Source organism: Chenopodium quinoa, unplaced genomic scaffold, assembly GCF_001683475.1.
Source record: "Chenopodium quinoa cultivar QQ74 unplaced genomic scaffold, ASM168347v1, whole genome shotgun sequence".
Classification (NCBI taxonomy): Eukaryota; Viridiplantae; Streptophyta; class Magnoliopsida; order Caryophyllales; family Amaranthaceae; genus Chenopodium; species Chenopodium quinoa.
Genome location: NW_018743292.1, coordinates 8,808,446 through 8,829,110, shown reverse-complemented (window position 1 = coordinate 8,829,110; position 20,665 = coordinate 8,808,446). Strand labels below are relative to the sequence as shown.

Genomic DNA, 20,665 nt, shown 5'->3' with positions numbered 1-20,665 from the left:
TTGATATAAACCGTAGAATTTAAATTAAAAATTGTAATGCAATATCCTTTTTTCTTCAATTTGCCCGACACTTTATCTCTTTGCCTTCTTTTTCGTTTTTCATCCTCATCAATTCCCTCTCTTTATCCAGACGCCATTAAAGCTCAAATCTCAAGCTTTTTCGCCGCTTAGTTTCCTCTTTGCCGATCCTCGGCCTTCGCGCTCGCTTCCGCCGTCTCCATTCTCAATCGCCTCGGAAAACCCTAATTTGATTTCGGTAATTTCTCAGTTTTCTTTCTTAATTTCTTAATTGTTTCTAATTTATTGCTTTTTAAATTTGAGGAATTCATGTTTCTTTTCCTATAAGCATCGTATGATCTTGCCTGGAGGTGGGGGAAAAAGAAAACTTTGTAATCTTTTTAGAAAAAAAGGAGAGAATACGCGAATTAAACATAGCATTGAATAGGTTGGATTTTGGAATTTTGGGGTTGAATAGTTAGTGTCTCATTGTTTAGTTGAATGACAATATTTTACTTTTTACAAATGATTTTGTTATTGTCAAATTGATTTCATGGGTTTTTCTTGAAGGTTAATAATGACTAGTTTTTGTTGCATTGATCGTGATGCCCGAAAATTATTTCCTTATGATTAGTGGGAACATTGATTTAACACTTTAATCGGTGAAAAGGTTCGTATTTCGTTAGCTTGTGAATTGGGAAGATTAGAATTTGAATTTTATGGTAAGTAAAACGAAGTGTGATCAATCAATTGGATCTATTGACAAATTTCTGTATTTGAAATATTAATTTTCTTTTGATATTTGTTGGGGATTATTGTTTGAAATCCTTGTTGTTCATCTATTTCTAAATTCTGATCTTGTTTCCCTTGTGTTGTTTTAGAGTTGTAGATTCTGGTTTCAAAATGCCGGCTACAGCAGGTAGGGTGCGTATGCCCGCGAATAACCGGGTGCACAGTAGTGCTGCTCTTCAGACTCACGGAATTTGGCAGAGTGCGATTGGTTATGATCCCTATGCTCCCACCAAAGATGATTCCAAGGTGGCTTCTCAGAGCAAGACTGAGGAAGATCCTGAGAATGCTTATGCAAATTTCCAGGGTTTGCTTGCTCTAGCTCGAATCACTGGTTCAAATAACGACGAGGCCCGTGGTGCTTGCAAGAAGTGTGGCCGTGTTGGGCATCTTACTTTTCAGTGTAGGAACTTTCTGAGTGTTAAAGAGGATGAGAAAGACCAAGATCTGATTCAGGCCAATGTCTTGGCAGGGCTGCAGAAAATTAAGGGTAGTTTTGGGAAAATGAATGGTAAAGTGGCTGCTGAGAGCGGAGAGGAGAGTTCTGAGGTGGATGATGAGACTGAGAGCTCTGATTCTAGTGAAGATTCTGAGATGGAGAAGATTATTGCTGAAAGATATGGGAAGAAAAAGAAGGCCAGTAGCAAATTGAAGTCTACAAAAAAGAAGAAAGATACCTCGGATGATGAAGATTCTGATTCTGGAAGGAGGAAGAAAAGGGGTAGGTCAAAGAAGAGGAGGAGTGGGAAAAGATCAGGGACCGATTCAGATGATGATAATGATGTTCGCAGGAAGAGGAGAAAGGAAAAGAGAATGAAGAAGGATGAATCATCTGATGAAGAGGAGGAACGTCGAAAGAGGAAGAGTAGGAAGGAGAAGAGGAGGAGGAGGAGCCATCGACATGCAGATGATTCAGATGATACTGATGAATCTCCTAAGCGGCGTAAGAGAAAGAGCAGGAGGGCTAGGTTACCTTCTGATTCCGATGTCAGTGACTCGGAGGATTCTAGGATTGGAAGGCACTCAAAGCGCTCAGACAAGAAGAGCCGGAAACGATCTTATGAAGATGATGAGTAATGTTGTTATCTTTAGGTATGAGCTTCAATGAGTAATCTATTATGAATTGTGGCTCCCTTACAGTGTGTTTAGTTATAGAAAGGGGAAGGAAAAGAAGGGGAGGGAGGAGAAGAGGAGGGGAGGGAAAGGGAGGGAAGGGAAGAATGGTGAGTTTTCCTTCCAAATAAAGGAAACCCAATCTCTCCATTTCCCTTCCCTCCAATTCCCTTCCTTCCTCATTTGTTATCCAAATAAAGGAAACCCAATCTCTCCATTTCCCTTCCCTTCCTTTCCCTTCCCTTCCTTTCCCTCTATTTCCTTCAATCCAAACACACCGTTACTGTTATTTGTGTATTTGTGTATTTTTTATTTATTTATTTTTAACTAATGCTGTGTTAAAGTTTGTATTTATCAAATCATTTTTCTATGTTGTCCTTGCTGGTTACTTCTATATATTCTACAGTTAATCTAGATTTCTTATATGTTTGCTTGACTTGTGTATACAATGGTTGCCTTTGTGTAAAAAGATTTGTGCATGTCTTGCTGATTATTCCTCAAGAGAGATTTTTTCTATTTTATGTAGACAAAACCTATTGTTTATGTTTTTTTTTTTTTTTGCTCTTTCATACTCACCTAGTTACAATTTACAAGGGTTTATTGTCTCTTTCTGGCACCTGAAGTCTTCATATTATCTGCTTTTCATGTGGAAATTGAGGTTCCGGTTGTATACTGCTTTGCACCTTGTAGCTGCTCTTATCTTTTCTTTAAATTGAGTGATTACATCAATTGTCTTCTTCCTGTCCTGCTATTTTCCAACTTCGCTGTTGTCGATTATCTTTCACTCCTTTAGCCTTGTATTTTTTGATGGATCTAGAAACTCGAAGCATGCATTAACTTAATATCACTCATGAGACTCTAACTATGCTACAATAAGGAGTATCTGAAGGACCCCGTGTCATTGATGGTTTGGATGGTCCCAACTCCCAAGTAAGACATTTATTCATGTATCCAGTTTGAGACCATAAGTTGGCTCACGTGGTTGATTGTTAATGTGATTGTTGCCTTATGTTGCTCTCCAATACCAATGGAGTGTTGACAAGGCATCATGCTTGCATATACTATGTGTATACTTATCGCCTCCTTTACAGACAACCTCTGAATCTGGCCCATGGCATGGGCCAAAGAAGAAAGACTTGTGGGGGGTTTGGGGCGGCGGGGGGGGGGGGGGGGTGTGGAGGACAAACAAATAAGTAAAAAGAAAGGTTTCAATTGTTCCACATGTAGAAGTATAATGGGTTCTATCTGTATGCTTTATGCCTGTCCAACTGGAAGTGATGGGAGATGTTTATGCAGCTCGCTGTTTTTAACGAGTCATTCATAATAATGACATTGGTTAGGTTATATTGTGTTTAGTATCTGTGTGTTCATTTATGTGTGTTTGGTTATGTTTCCCTCGTTTTTTGTCCATTATCTTCACTATCTAAAATAGTCAAGCAGATTAATAATTTGTGGTTGTTACAATCTTGCAGGGAGTGGATTCATGTACCATGTCATCTGAACTAGCTACTGCAAAGTTATATATGGCTGAGCGCTGTGAAATATGCCATCTATCTTCCATGTTTCCGAGGAATGGAAATCAAATATAGTAGTAGGGCTCTTGCCCCTTGTATTCTGTTATTACGAAACTGGTTGCTTTTATGTACGGAGCTATCCATTTAATTTTGCTTGTTTATTCAACCTACATGGTGAATGGTATTGGTTATGACTTTAGTAAGTTATTATATAATCTTATGTTTTTGCTGGGAACATCCACGATGAACATGGACAGACTTGTACACAAGTATGTTATTGTCTGCGTACGTCTTACGCCATGTTCAAAATTTCTTGCATCTCCCCATCAACTATCTTGAATATCTGATGTTAAAATGTTCTCAGCTTCCAGAGTTCCAGGTTGATCTTATTTTACATTGGTTTTTAAGTTAGTGTAACAAAATTTTGATGCATTATCATCAAATTCAAGCATATTGACAAAGCAATTTAGCCAGCAACATGTTGCAGTACTTATAATATTTAGTGCCTGTTGTTCCTTAATTTGCTTTTTTATTTTTATTTTTTCTCTTTCCTTGAAATAAAAACAACCATTATTGATGAATAATTCTAGTTTACTGCAATCTTAGGCAACGTGTTACAACCTTGCTGTAGGGCGTTTTCAAAGAGATTCAATTAATGATAATCACTGCATTGCTTTTTCTTGTCTTAGTGTATTATTTGTCAATCAACCCTTCATAATTCCTTTTGCTGTCAATACTCAATTCCTCACTAATCTTTACTGCCAAATGCAATAATTTAGTCCAAAAAACTGAACAATTTGAGTAAATTAAGCCCTATTTGTTACTCTGTAGTATTTTATCCTTGAAGATTGACATAAATCATGATCTAGAGCCATATCTGGAGTTTATGTGCTTATTCAAATAATACGGAGTAGCAAATAACCACTCGAAATTTCAAGTTTCCACTCGATTTCAAGTTTTCACTAGAAGATAATACAGTAATTGCTGAAGCCCCTGTAGGCATAGGAATTCTTTTCACATGGATTTCTGTAGAACATCAAAAGGACTTCAATTTCTGCACCAAACTAATCCGGGAAAATGACACAATGAAGAATACATGATATTTGGCCAAGACCTAATGTAGCATCTTCAAACATGAAAATGATGTGATATTGAGTAGATCAAACTTTTGTCTCATGCAACTTTGTTAAAAATGGGCTACAATCTCATACCCACAATCATTTCCACCAGTATATTTGACTACAGAAGCCATATCAAGTTTGTAATCAATGAAAATAACCAAGAACTTGACCCCCCACATTCTGTTTGATGGCTTCTTCATGGTCCAGGACACCGTTTGGAGTTGTAATTACAACGTAGCCCCACTGCAAAAAAACACAAAAATAAAAGAGATAAACATCAGAGAAGACACAAGAACGAACACCCCCTCCCGAAAAAATACGAAGTAAAAAATAAAAATGAAACCATTTAAGATAGCCCTCCCTTAGGCCTTGATTGTATCTCTTTGAATAGGACTCATTTTAACCAACCTTCTTTCTCGGTGAGGACTGTTATAAAGATTGCTCCTAAGTTACGCACAGTGAATGACTCCCTCTTCCCTAGCCTAAATCAATTGCTAGGTCTAGTATAACTATCCTAGGTCAATTGCTGGGGTAATGAAAAAGTCGTTACCTACCAATGCATAGATAGATCCGTGGTCAAAAATTGGGATACGTAATTCCTATTCAATCTCTTTTTTTTACGACCCAAAATGCTTGAACTCATAAGGAGAAAATTAACTTCACAAACAAGCTGTAAAGTCGAATCTCTTCTAGACTTCATTGACCAGGAATCCAAAAAATTCTTTTTTATTTTTGGAGAGCAGTAAGGGGTGAGACGTCCACTTCCCATCCAGTGCTGAGTGCAAAACTGCAAACTGAAAAGAAGGGGGACAAAATTCAACCACTTACTATTGCTCAACAACCATGAGCTTAGAGCACATTAGAAACAAACCCAAACCTAGTGCTGAGCTCTCACTTGATTCTTGCAATCAGGAGCACATGGACATTAGTCAGAATGCTTTCAGAGTATGAAAATACACACCTGTCGTGTTGGGAGAGTCTCCTTTCTGTACTTTTCAACATCCTTTGCTTTCAAGTCCTGTCTATAAGTGAGAGCTTTGCAGTCATTCACCCGTCCTAGAAGTTCTACAGTTGCCTTTCCAACTCTATGCAGATCATGAACTTGAAAATCTTTGATATACCCTGCAAATAAGATAACCAGCTTTCTTTGTGAAAAAGGAAGTACAGGGGTAGTCGGCCAATGAAGCTCAAATCCACATTCATACAAGGAAACAATATATCTAATTATATACGAAGAATTTGTGTAGTCTTAGAAGCAAAATGTTTAAAATTGCCAAATCACCAAAATTTGACTTTTTGTAGTTAAGAAAGTAATAATGACTTGAAAAAACGGCTACAGAACTTAATAGCAAAAGCCTGATTTTCAAGTGGGAAAAAAAAAACAAAAGAATCAAGCATTTGTTATTAAATGAACGCATAGACTTTAGGGTATAGACCGCAACAATATCAGAGCTTTAATCCAAATGATAAGGTCAGCTACATGAACTGGAACAAAACATCTCAATAATGTTCCCCATAGCTAAACCTGTATTGGTAGCATATCCAAATAATGCAACACCATGCGTTGGTTACCAAAACCTCACCAACCTCTATCAGGCAAGGAAGGATTTGTGAAGATTGTCTGGTAACTCACAGCACCAAGCTTCAGCATATCCATCTTGATTCATTCCAATCTCTCCTATATCTAAGGTCCATTGACACAAGCCCCTAGACATTAATAATATCACCTTTTCTAGTAGTGCTTAATGAACACAAAATATAAGTCACTGACCAAGTTTAGAATTGACTTACTGATAGAAAACTAGTTCTGTATATGTACCAATGTACCATTACATGCAATCATACAGAGATTCTGTGAATTTGACAACAGTTTAGAATAATAAGCTAGCCCAAGAGTGAAAAAAAGGTATTTATATGAATTTATTCGTGACCTATCGGAACAGTGTCGTCTCTAAGAGAGTGAAAAGATGGAACGTAAGTTTAGATTTGGATCAAAGTGTACAAAAAGGGTGGAGATTTCAGACTCAATCAGCTTATTTTAGAGTTTAGGATACTAATACACTTTTTGGCTTCACTAAACTGACAAAGACAATAGATAGAAGTTATAGTCACAGGCTCACAGCAACAGATGGTAAAAGCTACCCAGTAACATAACAACATGAGAATTTTTTGGAGGGAACATGTGCAGTTCAAATAATTTTCTTGTGATGTATTACAGTATTACCGATTAGCTATTTACAAGTTTATCACCAATGACTGCTAGATTAATTTATAGCATCTCAAAAGTGCTGCATGTGGGAAGCTCTAAATAATAGATTCTGCCAACTAAATCTGCTAGATAATCTCATTCCCCAAGACTTTCTTCATCACCGGTCATGGTTAAGATTTAAGAAAGCGATTATAAAGTCAAATGAGCTAAAGTTCAAATTCAATCTATGATTCTAGATGATTAAGCATAACATAAACCTATATGTAAAGGCTTTTGAAGAAATTTACAGGCACAATCCTTCCCACATGCATTCTCCAACTCAGGTTGCCGATGGCTTAATATTGCCAGAATCATACACAATTGGCCAATGTTTCTAACATTGGCCAATGTTCAGCACTTTAACCATTTTTCTTTCTTTTCAAGTTCATAAGGGAAAACCTATAACAGATTAATGTTGCAACAGGTTATTCTGCACTAAAAGTATGAAGATAACATTTGGAAGCTGCAGTGATGTGATCCGTGGATGGAAATCTAATCCCCAAACATTGACAATGTTTCCTTTATGCTCACCCCAACTAAATGCTGCCTATAGCCATAGGTCCAAGCAGGGCACGAATAAGAGAAATACTGAAATTTTCCTAGGCCTAACTTCCCTCGCAACAATGGGTTTGGAACTTTAGGTTACAGATGTTATGACTTATGAGTACTACATTATTTTCCATATACACCTAGACTGCTTAAACTAGAAAATTTACTCAAGTGCGATTCATTAACCCCCAAGAATATGTCTTAAGTCCTTGAAATTGTCTAGCTCGATATCTCACGAAATTGAACTTCCACCTCAAAACATCAATACTTTAAATCCTATTTCCAAGAACCAATCCCGTATACATCCAACTCTTATGATCTTACTCCCCTCTTATTCCACTATAATGAAGTAATTAATGTGTGGTCCGAACCACTGCTCTCAACAGTCAACACTCACAACAACAAGTGAAAACAAGAACCCTTTGTAAAACAATTTGGCAACCGAGTTCTGCCATATTGCAAAGGGAGGGAATGCTCGAGGACCATACAATAATCACTAGCTATAGTAGATCTTGCAAGGTTGTTTGTTGTTGTGGAACTGATCAACTTAAACTCTCATCCTATGCATAAACATCAATAATACAGTACTAATTACTAAAACTCCCTAATCATTCTATTAACGACAAATTCTACAGCAACCCAGTACAATTATCTTCCTAAACAACCCAAATTTTCCAGAAAAAGAGGAAATCATATCTCAACAGAAGCATCAATTTCGAGCTAAAATCACTCCCAAATAAAAAACCATAACCAAATTAAGATGCAAACAAAGAAGCAACTTAAAGGGTCAAATTCAATTGCAGAAAACACCCATAAAAATAGAATTTTTAATCAAATCACAAGCATAAATTGACCCCAAAAAAAAAAAAAAAAAAAAAAAAAAGACCTCGATTTTTCATGATGTGGAGAAAGGAGCACATGACCGTAGAAATGGGTTGGAGTTCAGCAGTAGCTTTGTTTCTCTTCTCAGCGTTAACAATGGTGCGAAGAGCATCGTTGAGTATTCTTCTCCCCATTTTCTCTCTCCTCCTTCACTTGCTTGTTTGCTCGTTGAAGATGAATGAGGTTTTAGGGAATTCAGTGTGATTGAAATTGAAATCAAGAGGGTTTTCAATGTTTGTTTTTGGGCCTCTTTTATTTGGACCTTTTTTACTATATGATGCGAAGTGCATGTTGGTGGGATTTTTAAAGGAGGAAATTGAGAGTTGTCAAATCGGGTGAAAGGTCGAGTCGTCTTGATTTGAAAATTTTATAACAGTCGTTTGAAATATGACTAGAATAATGTTTTAATGATTATATAATTTATAATTAACATTTTTTTTCCAAGTTATTAATTATATTACTTAATTAATGGTATCAAATAACATTATCAACATTTTTTTGATTTATCAAATTTTTAGTTTCATTTATGTAATTGTTATTCTTATTTTATAGTTTTTCAAAAAATATTTATTTATGTTAGATAAAAATTTTCAAAATTTATATTTACATTGTAGATATAATAAGACTAATTGTGGCTATTTTGTAACGTGAAAAAATAAACCAATCATATTATATATCATTAAAATAATATGATAATTATTTTTCAAATGACCGCTGCAAAATCATCCGTCTTTAATTCTAGATACGATGATCGGTTAATTAATTACGAGTACAATTGTATTATGAATCAGATCAATTTAGGTTTGGTCAAAGTTAATTTCTCTAAATGCATACGAGTAATACATTAGGAATTTCCCTCGTGAGAAGGGCTTCTTAATGTTTATTTTTTTTACCTTTAAAAAAAAAGATTAATTTTGGTTTGGTTTATGATGATTATAATAACATTACTATATAGTTGTTTTTCTTGTTTGATATTTGTGTTTTATTTGTGAAGTGTTCAAAATGTTACTCCGTATATCACTATTGTAGTTCACGAAAGATGTTTTTCTTCTCAAAAAAGAAGGAAGTACAATAATTCTATGAGCTGAGTCATTTCATCCATAGATGTGTCCATAAGCGAAAATAAGAATTCTTTAGGGTTCAAATGAAAATTAATTACAGATGAAATGTATTTGAAAGAACTTTTCCATTGAAAAATATAAAGTACTAGGTTAAAATCCCGTGCAATGCAGATTGTTAAATATTTTTGACAATAATATTACAAAATATAAGGTAAAGTATTTAAAAGATATATAGAAATATTTCATTTGGGTATATATGGAATATGATTGTCAAACTGGAAAGAAAATATCATAAGGTATAAATAGTTTACGTAAAGAATTTACAAAAAAAAAAAAGAAAAAAAAATAAAAAGCGAAAAAGGCGGGAAAATTTTCAGAAGGTAATGACAAGTGTCATTGATTATTCGCCTTCAGTATAAGTTAATTAATTAATTAACTAATAGATTAGTTTGACATGGTAGTAGTATAAGCTAAAATTAGATACAGTACAATTCAAAGCTTTTGGGGAAGAAAATCAGTCGCTTCACTCTTATGAATGACCTTAAAGGTCACAAGATTGAGTTCCCTACCATCTTCACCGAGTTTCACTCTTACAGTAGAGAAAAGCTTTAACTTAAGCCGTTCATCTCAAAAATTCCGAGGATATAAGCAGAGTAAGCTGTTGTATAAAAAGCCTCCCCCTAGCATAATTTTAATCTTCTAACAGAAGGGGATTATGAGAATTCACCATCTGCTTAGAAAAAAGCACATAATCGTGGCACTTGGATGAAACAACTTTGCACAAGGCACAAGATTTCAACTAGTTATGAGAAAGCATAGGTGATATCAAAAAAGAAACATACTGAATCATTAAGGGAAAGGAGCAACAATATAAATGTAAACTGTTCAGTACAACATAATTTTTGCATAATTACATTAGTAATTTTTGCTGCAAATACTAAACAAAATGAGTATCAAGCAATAAACTCACAAGGACCTAGGGGGCTTTTCAAGCAAAGCAGATAGATAAACCTCGTCTTTTGACTTAGGAGTCACAACCCACTTATGCTTCTTGTACCTGAACTGCAGGAACATGTACATGTAATCATCTAAGTCATTTCTATTACAGAAGAATCTATCTATCCATAACAAACCTCCGGGTCTCAGAATTCGATCCCAATCGAATAACATGAAATCCAACAGTAGCAGGTCGATCCATCCATCCAAGAGACCAGTTGTGTGGATCAAGTCCATCGTGTTTTCAAAGAATGGGAGCCGTTGATTTGGTGTTACATACAAGTGAAGTAACCCTCGAAGTGCAATCATTTCACTGAAAGGTGCCCCCAAATTCAGGGCAGTCGAAATAATGGTGACATTTTGTTCCATCATCCTTGCAGCAAAACTGCCAGTACCCACGCTGTAGTCAATGCCAATCCGTATCTCCCCTGGCTTGATAGCCAAAACATCACTTATGAGAAATTCAGCAGGAGAAATAGAGCTTTTGTTGACCCATTTAAGCCTCTCCTTTTCCATCTCAAAGCATCCCGTGCACTTGGTATAACCTCGATCAGTATTGTTGCTCGATAAGCACTCAAAGTCCCTGCACCTGTAGAGATTCCATCTGACATTTCTTCCATCTGGTATCTTCCATAGTGATTCATTGATTGGTTTTGGCTTGAGGTAGATCTTGGAGGCCCTTGTCAAGCAACGTCTTCGAGGCAATGGATCACATCCATGAAGCATAAGCTTCTGAGCTAGATTCCAGTCATCCTTGCAATAAGAACCCACATCATAATCCATGTAGAATTCTAAATCTTTCTTCATTAAAACACAAGCATGGCCTATCGTATTGTAAATCCTCTCTGTTTTAAAAATGTTAACCTTCCCATTCTTGTTCTCTTTCGGGGTGATATACTTTCTGATCTCCTCAATCACGAAATTATTTATCAACGGTTCCTCCATAAAGGTCGTGTTTCCACTACCTCCCACTTTTGGTAATCGGATTTGTCTAAGTGTGATGTGAGAGTCGTAAAGAGGTTGAATAACCTCATCCTCCAAGTACCTCTTAAACTCTAGCTTTGACATATTACTCTTCTCCAAATCATCTTTGTCTTTCTCCATCTTTTGCACATAGGCTTCAAGCTTGGTTTGCAAATTTTCCATCTTTTCAAGCACTTCCCCAATACGATTAGACAACGCCTTGGCATCAAACCCCTCGAAAGCATCCTTCTCCCCATAAAAATGACGGCAAATATCTTCACTATGAAAGAAAAATCCAGCATGATAGAATCTAACTAGGCTAGAAATGCTCACAATAATAACCAGCACTCCTAAAAACAGTTGAAGCCATCCCATTATTCGATTAAATCTCCATTTCGGATTCTTTGCCATGCCTAATTATATCCAAATGACCTACTAGTACTATTTTTCTTCCTTTCTTCCTAAGATCTAACCAAATTCACAGGTCCAAATTGCATATTACCCAAAAACAGCCAAATTTGAGGATTCTGATAATTAGAGTAACCATATCATCAAGATCAACCGTGAACCGGTAACTGATACAATCAAACCTAGTTTCCCTTCTCTACAAGAGCCCAACAAACCAAATACTACTCAAAATTCACAAAACCCAACATTATAAATTACTCGAAATTAATCAACTACTCTAAGATCATACCTAACTTAACAATTACCAAAATCAATGAAAAAACAAGGTAAAACTATCATAATATAATCATATCCATGCAAATTACTCAAAAAAAAATACAATACTAAAAATTAAAGGGGAAAGATCACAGTTACCAACATTTAATTTTTCTCCAAATAAAAAGCCCTCAGAAATTTGAATCCTGCAAAATGTGTTAAAAACTCTCCAGTAATGAGAATTTTATAAGCATAATATTGGAATTCTACCCAACTTTTGTAATAGGATAAAAAAATACCACTTTAAGTATGATATAAATAAACCCATTTTGCTTAAAATCCACCAAAAAAAACCCTTAACAAATTAATTAATTTAACCCCAGAAATTGCTTACAAATTCGGCAAATATGAGCTCTTTAAAGCTGGAAAATTTATAAATTTCATTAAAATTTTCTCTCTCCACCTGAATCACAAATTAGGCAAACACATGAAATTTAAAGCTCAAAAAATGGAATTTTACGAAACCAATCACGTGAAAAAAAAATTAAAAAATCTCAATTGATTTAATTACTACCCAATAAATGGAGTTGACTTGGGAGAATTTGATAATAAGTGGGTTTGGTCTTTTTCCAAATTAAATTTCAGATCTTCTTCAATTACAACTTTTTATTTTATTTTTGGATATTTTTTGTATTCTTAGAAAGTTTGGTAAATAATGTTACTACTCGTATTAGGCAATTTGCCATGTTAGATTAGTCAAGGAAAACTTAAACTAAAAGCAAAATCATATGATATGCGCTTAACCCAAGTCATAAATTTAAACGATTGGCCCCGTCGTAAATAATTTCCATAAATAATTTGACTTATTGCAGAATCCTATTCCTATTAACTTTAAAATTATCAACTTTATCTCCTAAGAAGTATTCTCTCATCTCGTATAATACCTAGTGTAAAAGTTATAATCCGAGTAATTTAGGTTTCTTATAAGTTATAACCCTTATAAAGTTATAAATACATGTACAATAATATACGGAGTAACATTCATAATTAAACGACCCGTAAGTCCGAAACAATGAGTTATAGAAGAACAAGCTCATATGAGAAAGAGATACGTAACTTTTGGTTTTTAATAGCAATGATTTGTTTTCTTTGCATTGGTCTTTTTCTTTTTAATATTTCTCTTACACAAGTTCGTCACAAAAAAAGAACGGGTCATAAATTGACGAACTCTTCATCTGTGATTCCCAACAATAATACTTGTACTAACGATGAGAATCATGGTTCTGCTACGCCTATCAACAACAACGATTCTGCTGGTGATGTTCATAATTCCTACTCGGTCTCTAACAAAGATGGTGTGATTGATTACCATGGAAATCATTGGGCTAATTATCCCATACGCTACTCGGATTATTATGGCGATGATGAATACTACGACGACTACGATCTTTAGTTTTTCGGAAAAATTATTGACACGATCAAACTTAACTATGGCAAACAGTATAGTGTTGCATTGTGGGGTCTTGGGTGGTAAAGTAAGTCAACTTTGTGATGGATTGTTTTGTGTTAGTATCAAGTTCGGATCAATGGTGTGAAAAGTAAGGAAGTTTGAAGATTATTAGTTAATTTTTTTTTTAGAGGAATTTTTTTTATTTTTATGTTATTAGACTACTTTGTCTATAATGTAGACGTAAATTAATCTTAGATTTTGAATATTGATGGTACATTCAAAGGCATAATATTTGTGATAGACAATTTATCTTCAATTGTGTTTTAAATTTCATATTGCGAAATAAATTTCATTAGTATTTGAGCCGAACTACAATATAGATTATTTTATATATGGATTAAGGAGTATAAAGGGCAATACATACGAAGTATTTGATATTTAGATCAAAATTCTTATTGCTAGCTGACGTGATTTTAACTAATAAAGTAGTTAGCCATTGTTTCAAAAGCACTAACATGAAAACTAAGTACCGTATGAAGGAGGAAAGTCTTAAAGATTGAATGATATTCAAGACCTATGATAAAATTTCGTTTACATTATTTATCCTTGTGACTTTCTCTCCCCAAAACAGAATACTACGAAGTATATACAAAGGAGCTGAAGGGTTTTTATTACTCCGTATTTCTTAATATTTCACTATTATTTTTGTGTATGAGACATATTATACACCCTCTGTCTTATTTTTTTTGCACTTTTCACGGTCTCCAATACACGTCTTAAATATATAACTCCATTTTCATACGCTTAAATATTATAAAAACTTGATATTAAAAAAAATATATAATGAGATGAATTTAATAATATCCCACATGACTATTTTATCTCTTATTGATTAATGGCAATTAATGGTCAAAGTTTATGAACTTTGACCCATTTATCTACTATGGGGCGAAAAAAATGGGGATAGAGGGAGTAAGATTCAGTCACCCAGCGATTGTTATATACACCCATAAGTATTTTGTTCTTATTTGATACTCCGTAATTACTTGAGCAAAAACTAAGCTTGAATTAGTTGGGAGCACGATATACTCGGTGTATATATAAAAAATTCACAATCACCTCTACAAAAATTCCGGTATAGTCGCAACAAGTCTGAAACTTTTAACTCCAAAATAAAGAGAGTTGACAGAATGGAGGAGGCAATCAACTACCCTATTCCGGAGTACTGGATTGTGATTTGATAATTGCAGATATCAAAAAATTAGCCCAGCTGTTTTAATCTTGTATAGTACTCGTAATTAGAAAAGTCAGTAGAAATAATGTACAAGTAGCTCACAATTCACAAACTAGCAACATTAGCTAAGAAGCAGAAATAACAGAGGTGACTATTGTACTCTGTTGTCAATAAAAAAAATTAAAAAAAAAAAAAAAAACCCTTTATTTCCTATGACTAAAGAAAGATTAATATTGATTTAAAAAAAAAAAAATAGGTTTAGATAAGTACAATTGTACAAATAATGTAAGATAAGCCAAGATATAATTATTTGATAAGTTCTTATAAGAATTAATTACCCTAAATTCCCCTAAAATAAAGTTCAAATAAATTTATATAAGTGATCCGTGAATAAGGAGTGAATTTCAACTCCGAAGTATTAATGATTTGTCTTCCACTCGACTCCTAAAGTCCTAACTCCTAAGGCCATAAATATCCCATGTATCATTGATGCAGCCGCAGCCGCAGCCACAGCCACAGTAATAAGACAACGTAACTACGTAGTAGAATAAAAAGTGTACATCTCCAATAAGATTCATAGGAGACGCAAGATTAATTGGATTAGTTATCAAAAAAAAAAAAAAAAAAAAATTAGATATGAAGTATGATTTTTATTTTCTAGTTTTTATAAGAATGTTTTGTTGGATTATTGACTTATTGTTATGAGTTATGTACGTCCTTTGAAAAAATAAAAACTATATGTTATTTATGCAATAAATATGCAAATAGTGAACATTAGAAATATACGGAGTAGTCCGTACTTAAGTATTTTATTGGGATATATATTCTGTTTTTTATTTTATTTTATTTTTTAAAAAAACACAGGTTGAGATTAAAAACATATTCTTGCAAGACCATGTCCTAATCTATCTAGTGTAGAGTAGGAAATAAGAAAACTTGCTATAAAAAAAAGCATCGATATCCGGGTCGAAGTAGAATATCCTAGAGAGGCTACATAATCTAAGGTATAGCATATACTACTACAAGTACGAAGTATATGATAATGATTATTTTGAAAGTGTTATTTTAAGATAGAATCCTGTTGTTAAATAGTTTTAGAAAGTTTAGTAGTTCTTTTTTTTTTTTTTTTTTTAAGGGAAAGTTTTAGTAGTTTCCTAATTGTCATAGGATTGTCTTATTATCCAAGAGTTTGTGGGCTTAGCTTAATGCTTATTGATTAGGTGTTTAATATGACCCTTATAAATAGAATAAAAAATCGTTCATATTTTTAAGAACTCAACAACCTCTACATAATAACAACTCACAAGGGTACGTGAACCTTAGTTCAAAAGTTCGTGATCGACAATGAGTCACCGAAGAACAACAGGACAATCTAAGAAAGAGACGTCTTTTTTTTGGTTTGGGATCATAATGCTTTGTTTTCTTAGCATTGGTCTGTTTCTTTTTAATCTTTCTCTTACACAAGTTCATCAACACGAACAAGTTTATAATCTGGGTTTCTTTTCTTCATCAATGTTCTCCAAGAGTTCTAGTGATGATGTTCCGACTTCTGCCTCGATCTATGTTCGTGCTAGTGTTGATGAATATGGTGATGAATTTTGTTGGAGAGATGAACTTTAGTACTCGTATCCTGTAGTTGGTAAACTTATGTTTAAAGTTTGAAATTGTTGAGACGAATTTTACATTATGATTATACAAGTAGCACGAAGATGTTCCTTTTGTTTTCTACTCAATAACATAACTCTTATCGTTTAAAGACGTATATTTTTAATAAAAATTAATTTTTTATACGAAGTAGTATTTATTTTGGTACATATAAATTAATTCCTTTTATTTATTTATTTACTTTTAGACGTTTTTTTTATTTGATTGGTAAGAAAAAGGACCCTAACGCACCATAATCCCTCACAAAATCACGGATCAACTTAATCCGAATTATTTACTTACGACGTATGTATGTTACAGTAGCACTTTAATTTGCGAACTTGTATAGTTGTATATATAGTTGTATACATAATACGAGTAATGAAATACATAGAGGACATTAATGAAAGCAAGATTTTATTAGACTAGTATGTCTCAACTCTCAAGCTGGCTAACAATCGTAAAGGACGGTTTTAATTGAAAAAATAATTCCAACGCATGTACGCCACTTACATGTTACACCGACAATCTTATATTCTTCATTATAAAAAAAAAAAAAAAAAAACACTAAAAAGCTAAACTACTATTTTAAAATAAACCTCAACCCCTAATTAATGTACTAACTGATTAGGGGATTTTGCTCCCACCAATCGGAATGCGCCACGTGGACCAATCAGGTCCTGCCAAGTGTCCCCCAGTTGGAACTGTCAGGGCTTGCCACGTGGCACGCGCTTATTCGTCCTCCTTGGACCTATTATGTCATGACATGTGGCATACTCCATGCCTAATGGAGAAACCGGCCACCCAGGCCCAACTTCCTAGGGAAGCCCAACCGGCCCTAGGTTAACCTAAACCTAGGATGGGCACGTTTCCCAAGGTTATAAATACCTCCCTTAATCCTCATTAAGGGGGATTACGAAATCATTACGAAATCATTACGAACACATTACGGAAAAAACACATTAATTACACACAGTAATAATCGGCTAATCTCGCTAACAAAGCAGATTACCTACATTAAACACTCTCACCTAGAGAGACTCAATCACTTTAATTTCCGCATTAATTACTCCTTATTCAAATACTAACTTGACCGTTGGAGGCGGAGCTCCCAGGAGTCTCCGTTATTTTGCAGGTACAGGCGTCCGGTTCCAGTCTCGGAATTGTAACTCTCCCGCAGGACATCAGAAAACCCCGAAACATTTGGCGCCGTCTGTGGGGAGAGTACTTCTGAGATGGCATCCAAGTATGTACCGACTCCTGAAGAGAGGCGTCCCCTAGACGACCCTCAAGTTCAGTCGGACCATGATACCGAAAGTGAATTTGAAGTTGAAACTCATACAGCTTCAGACGGGACCCTAAGGGCCCGACGTACCCGTCATACCGAAAGGAGGGAACGGGAACATCTTCAAACAGGAAGCGAGCCAGCAGGCGCACCGCCTGTTCGGCAACAGCCGACTGATGGGTCTGCTCCCATCACAAGGAACGAACTCATGACCTTCATGAGGGACTTCAAGGGAGAGATTCAAGAGTTGATCAACAAAAAGCCGCCTGCTCCAGTCAAGGAGCAGTCGGCTAAGAAGCCCTCCACTTCACTGAAGAGGAAGCCAGTTCAAGGGCGAGAGGCGACTCCTCATCCTAAATCTAGGAAGCGGGAGCCGCCTGCCCTTGATTTCACAAAATTCCGTTTTCCTACAGGAAATAGGAAACCTGTTCGTCATATTCAGGCGGACGGGTCGAAGCAAACATTCACACACGCTCGGCTGCTGCTAGAGCAGAAGAAGAGTGACCGATTGTCAGAGTCGGCCTCTACTTCAAACTTCCAAGACAGTCTGCGAAATGCCTCGATGAGGCATACTCAGTCGTATCATGAGAGTCAGTCAGGGCGAGAAGGAGGGGCTTCGTTCTTACATCAGGCGGTTTAACCTGATGAGAATACAGATTCAAGGGTTACCGGATGAGGTAGCCTATACTGACTTTTTCAGAGGTCTCAAAGACGGGTCTACCTTCAAATTTGATTTGGTTCGAAAGAGGGTGGCGACTCTTCAAGAGGCCTTGATTGAAGCAGAAGCCTATATACAGGCGACTGATCTTTGTACGGTAAAACAGTCGGACGGGAAAAGGTTCGACAAAAGAGAAGGAGACAGAAACAGTCGTCAAACAAAGATGAGAAGAGAAAAGAGGTCTGGGCGGCTGATTCCTCTAAACAGCCGGCCTAGAAAAAGAAAAAAGAATTCAAACCATACTCCCCAAAGTATGCGTTTAACAAGGATAACCAGTTTATCCTAAAAGAAATCAAGGGACGGATCTCAATTGAGAAGCCGGTCCCCATGAAGGGTTCTGCAAACAACCGGACCCAAGATAAATTCTGTGCTTATCATGATGATGTTGGTCATCACACCAATGACTGCATCAGTCTCATGCGGTATCTGGACCGCCTGGCTGAGCAAGGTGACCTTGCCACTTATGTCAAGAAATCTACGGGGAACACTTCCTCAAAAAAGCAGTCGGCCAAAAAGAATCAACAGGCCGACAGCTCCGATACAGATGATGCAGTCGTCTACACCATTGCAGGCGGCTTCTCAGGAGGCGGCCCCACTAGTAGGGGCAACAAAGACAATATCAGGCGGTTAGATGTAAATTCCGTTCACCAAGAACGGCCGTCCAAATATTCATTTCCTGAGATTGTCATCACTGAAGAAGATCTAGGAGGGGTAAGGGGGCCGCATGACGACCCTATCGTTATTGAATGTAAAGTGGTCAACCAGAGAGTTGGCCGAATCCTCATAGATACCGGAAGCTCCTCAGATCTCATCAGTAGCAAATGTCTGTCGAAGCTAAAATATCAGACTGATTGCATACATCCGGCCTCCCACCCTTTAGTAGGGTTTGGAGGAGGAGTCGTCCACCCACTGGGACGAGTGGATTTACCCATCCGCCTGGGTGAAAAAGGGGAAGGACGACACATGGTAGTCCGGTTCCTGGTAGTGGAAGAACTCTCGGCCTACAACATGATTCTAGGTCGACCAACCCTGAATAATTCTAAGGCTGTTATAATCCCATCTCTTATGTTGCTCAAGTTTGAGAGGGATAATGGAACAGTCGGCTCCCTGAGGGGAGATCAGAGGATGGCCCGAGAGTGCTATCTCTCGGATATCAAGCCCACTTTTATGGCCACTGGGTCAGGCGGTGAAAAAACAGACCTTGATAATGTCAAGGAGAGTGCGCCTGTTCAAGAAGCAGGCGGCAAAAAGAGAAAGGCACCCCAGACAGGGGCCGCAAGAAAAGAAAGAAAATAGCAATCATTGGCAGAGGAGCGGTCGGATGAGTTCCGCCCTCAGCCGGCTGGTGAGCATGCGGACCTGATCTTAGACGACTCACGTCCTGACCGAACAGTCAAAGTTGGGACGACTGCTCTGAGAGACCTTGGTGACGACTTTCACAAACTATTGAAAGAATACAAGGACATCTTCGCATTTGAAGTTCATGAAATGCCAGGCATTAGTCCTGAACTGGCGGTACATAAACTGGCCGTAGATCCGAAAAAGAAGCCGGTACGGCAAAAGAAGCGGAACCATGGCGAAGAAAGAAGTCAGGCGGCAGCCGCCGAAGTTAAAAAATTACTTGATGCAGGGTTCATTCGGCAATGTTACTTCCTAGACTGGGTTGCAAATGTGGTGCTTGTTAAAAAGCCGAATAACACCTGACGAATGTGTGTAGACTACACAGACTTAAACAAGGCGTGCCCCAAAGACAGTTACCCTCTGCCTAAAATTGATAACCTGGTCGACTCAACAGCCGGCCATGCTTTGATGAGCTTTATGGACGCCTATTCTGGTTTCCATCAAATTCCTTTATGGAAGAAAGATCAGGAGAAGACGGCCTTCGTCACTGATCAGGGGTTATACTGTTACACGGTCATGCCGTTTGGTCTTAAGAATGCCCCGGCTACCTTCCAGCGAATGATAAACACTGTGTTCTTTGATCAGATTGGGAGAAATTTCAAGGCATACATTGATGATATGATTGTCAAGACTAAACTTCAGAAAGATCATCTGTCGGACCTCCGAGAAACTTTCGCCACACTCAGGCGGCACCATGTCATGCTCAATCCCAAGAAATGTGTATTTGGAGTTGAGTCTGGGAAATTTCTCGAATTCCTTATCAATCAGAGAGGAATAAAGGCGAACCCTGAGAAGGTGCAGGCGGTCATTGACATGCAGTCGCCTCGTACCGTCCGAGAGGTTCAGAAGTTAACAGGTTGTCTGGCGGCCTTGGGAAGATTTCTAAGCCGATCAGGCGAAAAATGCCTATACTTTTTCCAGGCAATTAAGAAAAAGGCAAGGTTTGAATGGGGGCCGGATGCTGAGGCCGCCTTCCAGACATTGAAAGTTCACTTGCATTCCTTGCCGAGGCTGGTCAGCCCTTTTCCCAAAGAAGT

General features: G+C 36.7%; 3 protein-coding genes across 4 annotated transcripts; 1 reads left to right on the top strand and 2 right to left on the bottom strand.

Annotated features, from left to right (window-relative positions):
• The first annotated feature begins 45 nt into the window (after window positions 1-45).
• Window positions 46-3,753, top strand: LOC110736887 (CAX-interacting protein 4-like). The gene is made up of 3 exons (XM_021917222.1): window positions 46-256; window positions 879-1,878; window positions 3,372-3,753. The coding sequence occupies exon 2, from the start codon at window positions 901-903 to the stop codon at window positions 1,861-1,863; it is 963 nt and encodes a 320-aa protein (XP_021772914.1). The 5' UTR covers window positions 46-256; window positions 879-900; the 3' UTR covers window positions 1,864-1,878; window positions 3,372-3,753.
• Window positions 3,754-4,291: 538 nt separating this feature from the next.
• LOC110736888 (40S ribosomal protein S15a-5-like) lies at window positions 4,292-8,479 on the bottom strand. 2 transcript variants are annotated; one of them, XR_002514286.1, is made up of 4 exons: window positions 8,218-8,479; window positions 5,496-5,656; window positions 5,089-5,328; window positions 4,686-4,777 (listed from the first exon to the last, which is right to left on the bottom strand). XR_002514286.1 is itself a non-coding variant. In XM_021917223.1 (3 exons), the coding sequence occupies exons 1-3, from the start codon at window positions 8,345-8,347 to the stop codon at window positions 4,679-4,681; spliced, it is 390 nt and encodes a 129-aa protein (XP_021772915.1). In that variant the 5' UTR covers window positions 8,348-8,473; the 3' UTR covers window positions 4,292-4,678. The 2 variants fall into 2 exon arrangements, 1 of the variants encoding a protein (XP_021772915.1); XM_021917223.1 differs by lacking the exon at window positions 5,089-5,328 and having other exon boundaries at window positions 4,292-4,777; window positions 8,218-8,473.
• A 1,620-nt stretch (window positions 8,480-10,099) lies between these two features.
• Window positions 10,100-12,636, bottom strand: LOC110736885. The gene has a single exon (XM_021917221.1). It carries the CDS (start codon window positions 11,642-11,644, stop codon window positions 10,241-10,243), a length of 1,404 nt encoding a protein of 467 aa, XP_021772913.1. The 5' UTR covers window positions 11,645-12,636; the 3' UTR covers window positions 10,100-10,240.
• Window positions 12,637-20,665: the final 8,029 nt, after the last annotated feature.

Coding starts and splice junctions, on each gene's coding strand:
- LOC110736887 (XM_021917222.1), top strand. CDS start 901: ATGCCGGCTACAGCAGGTAGGGTGCGTATGCCCGCGAATAACCGGGTG.
- LOC110736888 (XM_021917223.1), bottom strand. CDS start 8,347: ATGGGGAGAAGAATACTCAACGATGCTCTTCGCACCATTGTTAACGCT. Junction 5,657..8,217: donor CCACATCATGAAAAATCGAG/GTCTTTTTTTTT, acceptor TCTTATTTGCAG/GGTATATCAAAGATTTTCAA. Junction 4,778..5,495: donor AGACTCTCCCAACACGACAG/GTGTGTATTTTC, acceptor GTTTTTTTGCAG/TGGGGCTACGTTGTAATTAC.
- LOC110736885 (XM_021917221.1), bottom strand. CDS start 11,644: ATGGCAAAGAATCCGAAATGGAGATTTAATCGAATAATGGGATGGCTT.